Genomic DNA, 12,151 nt, shown 5'->3' on the forward strand with positions numbered 1-12,151 from the left:
GTTCATATCAACATCATATAAATTTTCATAAATAGCTATAATTCAATAAAGATTTGAATTAGAGGGTCATACTAACCATGTTTAATTACACAATATTCTTGTAGTAACACTCTAAATCATAAAATTATACATTAAAGCCTCATTGCAAACTCACCAAAATCAAAATGAGCATATATGCAAAAACAAAATCAATCTGCATCTGCACTAAAATCTGGTTCTGGAGGCTTCTGTGGCTTCACCAGCTCCCTAGCACTCTTGAGATTCCGATTCCTATGAACACCTCGTAGGGCATTTGCTGCAAACTTCGATGCCAAGAACGTTGCACGGATACTGTAAGTAGGGCCACCAGAATTGCCACTACCTGCAGCTAATGCCTCGGCTTCTTCTTCTTCCTTACGTTGGAGTTCCATAAGTTTTCTCTTGGTGTACCGCCTCCACGCTGCTTGGATAAAGCAAGCACCCCAAGTCCTCCATTGCTGCGAGTAGAAACGGAATGTGTGCTGAACCTGCCTACTGTGAAGACGTCTGAACTGACTGGCAACGAATTTCAACTCGTCAGCTGTAAGAGCGAAGGCCTCCACTTCTGTCAGAGCTTTCACTGTACGAGTGGAAGATGGGAGGTTAGAGCCGGATTTCGGATCCAGTGCCCAGGTTAGAAGTTCCTCTCCACAAAAGTCGCTGTCTTTCAACAAACTGCGGTTGAAGAAACCACTTCTCCCACCATCAGTTGTCACACTCTCAAGGCGGCCGCGAATGATGAAGAGCATTTCATCCACTGGATCTCCTTCTCGAACAATGTGAGTGTTCTCGATATATAAACATGGTTTCAGACGCTCGCAAATAGCATCAAGTAACCTTTCATCCATATTCTCAAATAGAGGAACCTGAAATCAATGACAAATAGATTATTAGTAAAACACAACCAGATAGCAACAAGACGCCTGTTGTGGAGTGAACATTTTCAACTAGTTCCCATCATCTCATTAGTATGTAGTTGTGAAAAAGGGAAACCATCAAACAACAGAATAGACTTTTTTTTGATGATCGTGGCTTACGCGCACCTCGACTAATTCCACGGAATACCTGCTACCTCCCATCAGCAACATGTAACAGAAAACACTCCCCACCAAAGCTTACGCAGATGGGAAGAAATCACCTAATGTTTTATCTCCGTTGGGATTTCAAAATCGTACTTTAATTCCGCTCAAAGACAAGTGGAAAAAAAGTGTGTAAATGTAACAGAAGCACAAAAATATATAAGTTGATTGGTTACCCTCTTCACTAAAGCCAGACAAAGATGACGCTTGATATCCCTCCTAAGATCCTTGGGCAAGCTCTGGACTATATTTTCTTCATCCACTCCACGTGTTTCCTGCCACTTATACTGATCATAGCGCCTAACTCGTTCTCGGAGATCTTGTGGGAGTAACCGATGATGCATCCACTGTTCTGAGTCACGCCTTTTAACTCTCATCTCTTCTAGTCGAATAGTAAGAGATTGTAGATACGTCTGTAACAGAAAAGCACCAAAATCTGAGCGCAGATTTCTCAAAAGATACAAATGTCATTACCAAAAACACTGCACTGCGAAGAACGTGAATGCCATAATATAGATATCTTGCAAATAGTAACCATGTGATTCTACATCTCACTTTTTAGCTTTCCATACAATTCATAATTTGATAAACAAAAAGTGTTGCTTTATTTCGAGCCAACTCTTAACGTAGAGCTTCAATGTTCCTTCATCCTTCTAATAACTATTAATTACATACTTTTCCTGATGGTAGCGCCGACAATAACTACTGCTAAAATCAAATGAAACTGACAGAAAGAAACCTAAAATTCTCAGTCCATCATTACCTGCATGTTACCAATCAATAATGCAAAGAGAATGAGCCCAAGTATAGCCAATCCTATAGAGAAAATAGACTCCCCAGGATATGTGCTAGTTTGAAGTCCCTGTCCGAGGGTACTGCATGGACAGAAAAGAACAAAAAGAAAGAAAAAAAGAAGAGATTATCATTAATACAAGTTCAGCAGAGATTAATTGTCAATCAAATAATACAGCATTTAACAGATATGCAGCGTAAATATATATCAAAAGAGTCCTCAATTCCATTGGTAATGCTACATTTTACACGTATTTGTGCAGTAGATTATGCAAAATGTCAGAAGCAGGCCTATCAAGCAAAGATAATGCATTTCAGCATTCCATAAAAAGGATCATCGGTTTCTAATTTGGTAAATTTTCTGTTATAAAATCCAACTTTTGAGCATACTACTTAACAATGTGTACCTATGACGAAATGGGATTCGAAGTGGTCATGGTTCTTCTATATTGTTGTTCTTGAAGTATGATCCTAGAATAGAAAAAATTAACTAATACTCCCTCCGTCCGTGTTTCTTTGTCCATAATTGACATGACACACCCCTTAAGAAGCAATAAATAGAATGATAATTTTACCTATATCACCCTTAATTACTATAAGTCCTCTAATGTTAGGAAATGAATTTTGGAAATAACTAAAGCATAAATAATAAGGATAAAATGGTAAATTATCAAACTGGACATTCCTCCACAAGTTATTTTTGCTAAGGAAATGTAGAAGTGCTACGGAGTGCTATGCGATAGAAAAATATCTTAACAAAGTAAAAATGCAACTTCTTTTGCACAATCATTAGACGTTATATTATATGGGAGTAAAAAACAAATCTCTAACACCCAATATGCCCACAAATGAGTGTCGTAGAATTGAAGAGCTAAGAGAAAGTGGCACACTGAAGTGTGTATAACATAATCCATCCCTCAACCAATGTGAAGTATGGGACAATAATATGGAGTCGTGGAACTAAAAACTCATTAATACAGAAGGGTGGCACAAATTGAAACAGAGTGAATTAGTATGTCCTCTATTATCCTTGAAAGCAAGCCAACTATCGTAAATTGAAAATTCAATGAAATGAAACACCAAGCATGTTTGAGTTTCATCTGTTATCATGAATATACATTTTCAAGCATTGCAGTCCACTGACATCCATGTACTTTTTTTTTCCCAGTTCTAAGGGTTGATAACTAGATCTACTTTTTTCTCCATTGGTCACTTTCAACATATTCCTCAAACAGTTTCAAAAGATTGCAGTCCACGGCACTTGTTACCAATTTAAACAAAGGGGAAAAGGATTGCAGTCCAGAGTAACATCTAAGTTCTCCACCTAAGTAGACTTACTGTTTGTTTTACTTAATCAGACACCTAAGACGTATTCCCATGATAAACTCTTTAAAGAACTGAGTCTTCACGAGAGAAATCCTTCGAGCTCTCTTGAAGAAATTCATGGCTTTGTATTGATGTTAAAGTATAAGTGCACACTCTGCTACAGAAGTACAGACAAACCAAGTTCTTTGATTTATCTAAGTCTGCTTCATACAATTCTCTTCTCCCATTTTATAACTAATGACAGATAGTTGTACTTCCTAATACAATATACTTTTGTCGAGGTTTCTCTACTCTGATACCATTCGAGAATGTGAAAAAACAACCACCCCCTACCCCACCTGATAACCCCAACTCAGGAGCTGGCAGTGCCTGGATGATAGGGTGACCCGAAGGTGAAGATATCAGATTGTTAAGAAAACAAAACTTAGGCATAACTCGACCCAAAAGCTAGCTTATTAGGTGAAGATTTCCCAAGACCATATGAGGAGATAATATTTCATTATCTTAACCAATGTGAGACATTCTAACCAACCCACCGCCCCCCCCCCCCCCCCCACACACACACCAAGAGCTGGACATCTAGATTCTGGAGATCGCATAATATAACATAGGAGACCAACATTTGATAGATCAATAATAATAGGGATGGGGTCGGAACTCTGAAGGCCATGTTAAGAAAATAGAACTTAGATCTAACACAATCCCAAAAGTTTGCTCCTGAGTTGAGAATTTCCGAAGACCATATGAGGAGACAACAACTCTTTATAGAAAAAAATTGGTAACATAAGGAGACAACAACTCATTTACTCAACCAATATGAGACATTCTAACACAGATGATAAACATTACAGCCAGAGTCCAAAAAAGGTGATGTCGGTCAGGAGCATGAATCAAACTTCATATACCAGTCATTCTCACTAGTGAATTTATACTTTAAATTAAAGATAGAACTACTAACCAAGGAAATGAAGACTGAAACAACATAGCAATCAAGACAACCACAATATCAGCTGAGCGTTAAAGTTAACTCACCTCAAGTTCTGCAGCCCCCACCACAGACAATAACAATATTTAGTCACGAATTTCATGGAATAAATGATGCCAGACGATAAAGCCTGATCAAAAATCCCAAAATCAAATGGTGAGTTGTCACTATCTGCAGGGCAAGCATCGTTTAAAACTGAGTCACTTATGCTGCTCCAACTATTATAACCCGTCATGTACTGATTCCCACAGTACAAGAAATCAGTGTTGCACGTTGCATTGTGTTTACAAGCTTGCTGCCAGCATGTATCATAACGTTCCACAGCTAGCAAGTACCAAAAAGACCCAACTATCTGCAAAGAATACATACAGAAGGGAAGTGAAAAACATGTCTAATGAAGCAGAAAGAAGATCATGATCATACATTTGGACCTAAAAGTCTAGCCTTTGTCATCTTTCAAAACTAATAAAATAAGATGTGAGTCAAAAAAGATGAACAGATAAATAAACGATATTCATAGGCTCCATGCAATTGACAAATGTGCATTCACTAGACTCAGAGATCTAAAGAAGCCACTAGGACATGACTCTTAACACATTCTAAACTTTCAACATACCTACACACATGGTGCAAGAATATTTCCATAAGTGAACCATCCCGAATTTCAACTCAGGAAACAATGCAAATAATATATATTGAAAGTGAGCCATTGTGTCACTATCACCAGCAATTGAACTGGAAACACAAGACTGCCTTTTTTTCCAATCTTTTAAGATAAGAAAATGAAAGAAATCTAGGCCTTTTAACCCTCCCTACCCAAATCTATACTTAGCTAGCCCCACTTCCCCTGCATAGACAAGAGGAAAAGAAAAGGAAGTGACATAAAGACCGACAAACAGATAAAAAACACAAAAATATCATAGAGAGTAAAAGAGAATGCTTGTGAGCTTACATGACTAGCAAGCATGTACAATAGCAAATAGGACGCAGCACCAGCCCATGCGGTTTCAGCAAAGACACCAGTAGTTCTTTTCAATTCCGAAGTTAAGGGTATAACTCTGGCAAATCTGGGGATGTACTGAAGCAAGATGATGTAAAGCAAAGCTTGCTTTGTAGTGAAGACATCAGAACCTGTTGAGCTCTTCAGGAATCTCCACACCACAATCTGCATAGATGCATAAAAAGAAACGTAAGTTAGAATACACAAATTCACCTATTGATAAGCAGTACTGTTCTCTGATTCAAAAAAAGTGTTTAAGTAGAAGACTAAACCCACATAAAACATTCGATGACTGCCCTAACATATAAAGAATCAGGAAACACATAAGATCAGCAAGAACCTTTAAAAGAGGGTTTATGATGTAAAGAAGGAAAACCATAGTTTAGTATCTTTTTTCGATCTGTGACCATCAGAGGCATCGTAGATTACTAAAGCAAATAAAATTTCCATATGGAGAAATGTATTTCTTTTAACCTGCGGCAAGGGAAGCACAGCAAGAAAATCGATGATAAAATAGAATCGCAAGTATCTTTTAGCAATCTGTGCAGGATCTATCACAAGTTCACCCCGTCCAAAAACTCGAGATGACGGTGCAATATAAGCTGTGCGAAACTGAAGAGCCATGTGAATAAGATAGAAAGCATCAATCACTGTACGTAGGGTAGTGGCTATGACAGCTAGCTTCCTATCAATCTGAAGGCAATTTGACTTGTTATCAAAAACTGGAAGGTAGAAAAACAGTGGATCCACAGACACGGCTAGAATACATGATACAACAAACAGTTTGTTCCATAACAGAAGGAATTTATCTTGAGGGTCAAAAAACTTCTTCTCTGAAACTTTCAGATCTTCAGGAAATACAGCCCGAGAGACACCAAATCCCAGTGATCGACCAATTGATTTAAGTCCTTCGGATCCTTTTTTCACTCCTCTCTTAAAAGACCTTGACGGACTGCTAGTCGCATGGCTTGAACGTTTTAAACCCTCAATATTGAAGCCACATGTATTTGTTGTTAGTGATGCAGAAGGAGAGGATAGTGTAGAATCCAAGTCATCCAACCTAAACCAAAATGTGAAGAAGCAATATTAGATGCCAAAAAGAAGCTAAGATAATCAGGGAAGAACAATCAACAGTGAAAAAGCTGTAATAATCACACTGTTAATGTTAAGTCTCCTCATTCATCAGAATTAAATTGCTATACTGCAAAAATATCATATCTGCTTCATTGGCTTTAACTACTAGGCCTGAGGATCCTTCAAATGTAAAGTATAATAGTAAAAGCCTACAATAATCATGTAAGCCAATAAAGGTATTATGTAAACCAAACCATATATATCCCACAGCTTTTATAATAGCTAGCACATGAAAACCCACCCATTCCCTCGGCAGTTCACCTGTTGTTTCATGTCGCACAGCCATCAAGCATCAGCATAACCTATTCATCCAATCACCCTTGATCTTTTAATGTGAGATATTGTATATAAAATAAGGAATAATCTCCTTATCCAACAAAATAAGATGCACCTTGACTAATTTCACAAGATACCTTCTACCTTCCACCAACAACTGATACCAGGTAACTTTGCCCACCAAGGCTTAGACAAATGGGAAGAAATCACCTAGTAAAATTTGAACTTGAGACCTCATGGTTCCCCTCCCACTTTATTGACCACTAGGCCACATCTATGGGTGCAGAACTAACTCATTGCAATAGAATTAAGCCTAACTTAATCTCCGAGAGTAGGTAAAAGTTACAAGTGGAAAACAAGATACTTAGCTTGCGTTTGGACATGCGATATGAAGTCATGATTTCAAATCAGTGTTTGGACATGCGATTTGAGATCTTGATTTGAAATGTCAAGTCCCAAATTCTTCCAAAAAAACATGATTTCATTTTGAATTTTGCAACAAAAAAAAGAACTACCATTTTAAATTTTGCAAAAAAATTACACATGCTCAGCATGAAGAGATTATCCGTACCACATGAGAGGATTACATTAAAGAATAACTAGCTACTAAATATTGTTGTGAATCTTTATAAAATTACGTGTATTTGAAAGTTTGTAATTGCAAAAATTTATTTATAAAAAGAACATGGAGATATGTGATTTACCAATGTGGAGCCTGAGGATATTCCAATATTTTGTTTATAAACTATGATTTGCTCATTTGGTAAGATTATATAAGAATTGGGAAAAATTTGATAGTTTTCACAACTTGTGGGGTTCTCATGTTTATGAGGAAAAAATACAGCTTAAGAAATCCAAATTGCATGTCCAAACAAACCTTCAACTTCATATCAATTTGATTTCATATTGTACATCCAAATGGGCCCTTGGACTCAAAATATGCAAAAATCAAGTGAAAAGAAAATATAATCAATAACCGTAAAGGAGAATAAATTCTAGTACCTTACAAACTTCTCTCTCTGCCCCCCAACATATTGGGACTTGGAACCACAGTCGAACATCTTGTACTGTCAAACACATATACAGTCACTGCAGCAGACCATAACATTTGAAGTTAATCACAGAGTAGAGAATAAGCTGGGGGGGGGTAGAAGTTTGAAAATGTGTGAGAGCAATGTCTCTTGGCGTTTGTTTTATTTACTATACATTATAGCCTTCTTCACAGTGATTTCCAATGCCGTTGATTAGGGGACTCTAATCACATTGATAATGTGACACCAACCCTGATTCTATGAAAAATGGAATATGACTTTCTAATTCTAGTCCCTCTGTAGGATAACAATAATTACATAATACCAATCGTTGGATAAGTATTCAAAACATTGTGACCATCCGCCACTTTATGCCACAATAAGTCCAAAACATGAAAACAACTGCTGCCAGGGTGCCTTGCATCTTAGATTTTATTAAATTTCAACAAAACCAACAGGAGATGAAAATGCACGAAATTTGTTTCCCACATGGAAATTCGAAAAAAGAAAAAACATAACAAGTTAATATAAGGACCATTTCTATTTTCTTTTGCCAAAAAACTGAGAACAACCAAATTAGGACATGCTTAGAATAATGGAAAAGGTAATCCGAACAAAAAAAATTCCAACATGAACAATTTACTTATGTATTTGTACTTAACAATTCCACCTAGCAAATCTATACTTCTCTTTTAGTTTGTCATTGTTTTTTGGAGGAAAGGATGGATAGATGATGGAATATGGATTAGCCATCATGGATATGAAGACTGTCAACTAGATTTGGAGTGCTTTGAAGACTCTAGAAGATCAATGAATGAAGCACGGAAGGTCTACAACATAGTAAAGTGGAGATTTAGGCAAGAGGTGGCTACATTTTAAATAGCTAACTTTTCTTGTTTTTAGCTCAAAGTTATTATTGTAACTAGCTTAGGTTAGTTTATCTACTATTATGAATAGCAGAAAGTAGGGTTAGTTTATTAGTTAGTTTTTGGATGAACATTAGATGTTTAGGCTCTTTTTGTGAGTTACGGGGAAGACCCTTTAATCTCTCCAATTGAACCCTCTTGATTACTTGGATAAGCATTCCCTTGTACGAGTTCAATTTCCCTTCTCCTTTGGATACAATCATCTAATTGAATGCTTCATTTTTGCTTTCACTTATTTGACTAAGTCCTTTCTAGCTTCCATATATCTTAATTTCTATCACTCTTCCTATTTTCTATCTACCGATGACTGTTGATGTAATATCTTGAGTCTAATATCACATCAATAAAGGGGATGGCAAGAGGCAATCTTGTTATTAGACCCCTCTTATCTGCAATACAAAGTTACGGAGACTCTCCCACTGATTAAATAATCACTTTGAATGTCTTACCTTGTATGTTAAGATGGTTAATGCAGATAAAAGGACTTGTTATATGATCCATATGAAAAATTCTTTAGAAAGTGGCGCGTTAAAACATCTTAGCTCCACTTTCACAGAAGTTGCCATATATGACTAGAGTTTCTGCAGTAAAGGAAATAGTCTTGGCTCCAATTCCGATAACCACTTAACCTGAGTTCTAAATAGTCAATAACAGCATCAAGCCAAGAGGTCAAGTTTTCCACAAATACATTTATAACCATTTTGAACCGATTCGGTAATTAATGAAATGGACCAATGGTATTATTCTCTTTCTTCACTGAAAATTGTGTTGTGCCTGACCTGTTGTTTTTGTCTCTCGGTACGCTCTTCAGCTCTTGATCCACTGTGGCAATTGGGTAATTATATTCTCCTGAGCTTTCTTACGAAGCCGTTCATCTTACAATATGTAACAATTTCAGAGCTTAATCTACAAAAGCTGAACCAAAAGTCTCAAATGAAGCACTATTTGTACCTTAAAACTCTTTGGCTCACTTTGACCTCAGATCCACTAAGTTACTACTTCACAGTGCGGTGAATCCGCTAGAAGTTAGACTCTTGGAAATTAAACCAGCGTAGCTATTGCGAAAAGTGTACAAACTTCAAGCGTTAGAAAAAGAAGGTCTGCATTCTGGAAATATAAAATAGCAATTTCGACGACAACATATCCAGTGAAATCCCACAAGTGGGATTTGGGGAGGGTACAGTCAGACCTTACCACTACATCGTGGAGGTAGAGAGGCTGTTTCCGAAAGACCCTTGGCTTATCAATAGCAATTTCAAGATGCTAAATCTCCAGATACTAGCTTAGATACCCGATAACTAATCGCTTAACTTGAACTTCAATTTCCTACTATTTGGTACTACATCAGTAAAGCCTGATCACCCCCACCCCACCGCACTATTCTCCTCCTACCCGCTTTAATTATTTTGATAGAAATGATCCATAATGAAATCCATATTTCGAGAACAAAGTTCCAATCCCAGGATTCTTACACCAAAACGACAAAATCCTTCTCATCTCCACACTAAGTGACACATCCTCTTTGGATGTAACCAAGATTGAATTTTTAGTCAAACCCTTTAAGATTTAATCCATCAAGATTGATTTTTTTAGCTCCATTGACCACCTTCAGATTAAATTTTGCACATGGATATATAAATTAGTCCAATAAAGGAACAGATTGTAGCATAATGAACAAAATAGTAAAGAAAGGAGTCCCACTATGAAACCACAGTCAATAATGAAAATATATTGAAAGGGGTCCCTTAAAATTTTTGGCTCACCTTGACCTCAGACACACTAAGCTACTACTTTACAGTGCGGTAAATCCACTAGAAGTTAGACTTTGGAAATTAAACCAGCTTATCTATCGCGAGAAGTACACAAACTTCAAGAGAAAGAAAAAGGTCTGCATTCTGGATATATAGCAAGAGCAATTTCAAGATGCAAAATCTCCGGATACTAGCTCATATGCCCGATAACTAAAATCACTTAACTCATACTTCAATTTCCTACAATTTGGCACTACATCAGCAAGCCTGATCCTCCCCCCTCCCCCCCCCCCCCCCACACACACCACACACCCCTTCTCCTCTACCCTCTTTAACTATTTTTGATATAAATTATCCAAATTTGAACAAATTCTAAATCTCAATATCAGTATAACAAATTATAAAATTTCAGAATAATTTCAACAAACTCATCATGTTGACTGAATCGAGATGAAGTCCATATTTCTACAACCAAGCTCCAAAATCGCATGATTTTAACATCAATAAGACAAAATTCTTCTCATCTATACACTAAATTACACATCCCCTTTGGCTGTAACACATAAAGTTTGAGTTTTTAGTCAAACCCTTCTAGATTTAATCCATCAAGATTCAATTTTTAAGCTTGATTGACCACTTTCAGATCAAATTAGTCCAAGAAACAAACATATTGTAGCATAATGAACAAATATGAAACCACAGTCGATAATTAAAACAATATATGAGTATAGATCAGAGAAAAAGGACTTACAGTTGGAAGTCTTAAAAAATTAATTCTTGAAAATAGACATGAGGATGATGATGAAGAAAACAGTGAGGTGTTTTTGTGGGGTGGTGGGGTTAAGAAGGGAACAAAGATGAAGTCAAAATAGACATACCTAGAGAAAGGAACTGAAAATGTAGTAATTTACAGACTCAAGAGAAGTTGGTAAAAATGACAGCTCCCCACCCCCGATGACCCCCAACCTGTTATAATACTGAATATTTTATGATTTGTCATAAAATGTAGTAACATAATATAAAAGATCGATTCTATATAAATATATATATACTTAACTTTTATAACAAAATTTATTATAGAGGATTTTATTTTTTATATATATAATTGGTAAATACTACAGGTTGATAAAAACTTTTCAATTCTGACATTAATTTTATTATAAATAAATAGTTGTGGATAAGAAGTGTTGAAATTAATAATAAGCAATAAACTTATGTTTAAAAAATTTAAGAAATAGAAAAAAATTGAGGATATTATTGAAGTTTCTTTCTTTTTAAAATTGACTTGAATTTACTTGCATCACATTTCCATATTATTTCACAAAATATAGAATGATATATGTCATTATTTGAATTGGATATAGCACTTAAGCTGGAAAAAAAATTAAAATTGAAGATATTATTCTGAAATTTGCTAAGTTTCAAGTAATATTTTAGCTCATTTTAATTATTCAATGATTAATTTTTATAATTAAAAATTGGAGTGGGACCTTAATTAGGATGGAACTTAGAGGTTAGTAGGAATTTCATATTATATAATGCGCAAGTACGTATTTGATTTTGCCGATCGCATGTATACATAACTTGAATAAACATACAAAAAATATTTTAAACTTTAAAAGTTTTTATCACTAATTTATTGCCTTGTGAGTGATTTCTCTGTGTCAATATATTTACGTCGTTCATGCATAAAATTTAAAACTTTTTAAATGCTTTTGACGAGAATGAAGTCAATGTAGTAGATATGAGTTTGGCCGAATCAATAATTTCGACTCAAATTTTATATTTGTGTTAATATATATATATATATATATATATAATTTATTTAGAACC

At 35.8% G+C, this 12,151-nt stretch overlaps 1 protein-coding gene across 2 annotated transcripts; it reads right to left on the reverse strand.

Moving 5' to 3' along the window:
* Position 1: 1 nt before the first annotated feature.
* LOC125824302 (probable cyclic nucleotide-gated ion channel 5) lies at positions 2–11,232 on the reverse strand. Of its 2 annotated transcripts, none has more exons than XM_049503651.1 (8): positions 11,070–11,232; positions 7,613–7,699; positions 5,675–6,260; positions 5,153–5,365; positions 4,248–4,552; positions 1,861–1,972; positions 1,274–1,510; positions 2–884 (listed from the first exon to the last, which is right to left on the reverse strand). In XM_049503651.1, the coding sequence occupies exons 2-8, from the start codon at positions 7,669–7,671 to the stop codon at positions 189–191; spliced, it is 2,208 nt and encodes a 735-aa protein (XP_049359608.1). In that variant the 5' UTR covers positions 7,672–7,699; positions 11,070–11,232; the 3' UTR covers positions 2–188. The 2 variants fall into 2 exon arrangements, with proteins under 2 accessions (XP_049359608.1, XP_049359609.1); XM_049503652.1 differs by lacking the exon at positions 11,070–11,232 and adding an exon at positions 10,331–10,349.
* Positions 11,233–12,151: the final 919 nt, after the last annotated feature.

The sequence above is a fragment of the Solanum verrucosum genome, unplaced genomic scaffold (assembly GCF_900185275.1).
Source record: "Solanum verrucosum unplaced genomic scaffold, falcon-dt-bn FXZP01000022.1, whole genome shotgun sequence".
In the NCBI taxonomy this organism is placed as follows: domain Eukaryota; kingdom Viridiplantae; phylum Streptophyta; class Magnoliopsida; order Solanales; family Solanaceae; genus Solanum; species Solanum verrucosum.

Bases quoted from the DNA above. Each gene is read 5' to 3' on its own strand.
- LOC125824302 (XM_049503651.1), bottom strand. From the start codon at position 7,671: ATGTTCGACTGTGGTTCCAAGTCCCAATATGTTGGGGGGCAGAGAGAG. The intron at 1,973-4,247 runs GTGAGTTAACTT...CTGTCCATGCAG, and splicing joins TGGGGGCTGCAGAACTTGAG to TACCCTCGGACAGGGACTTC. The intron at 885-1,273 runs GTAACCAATCAA...CATTGATTTCAG, and splicing joins GTCTGGCTTTAGTGAAGAGG to GTTCCTCTATTTGAGAATAT.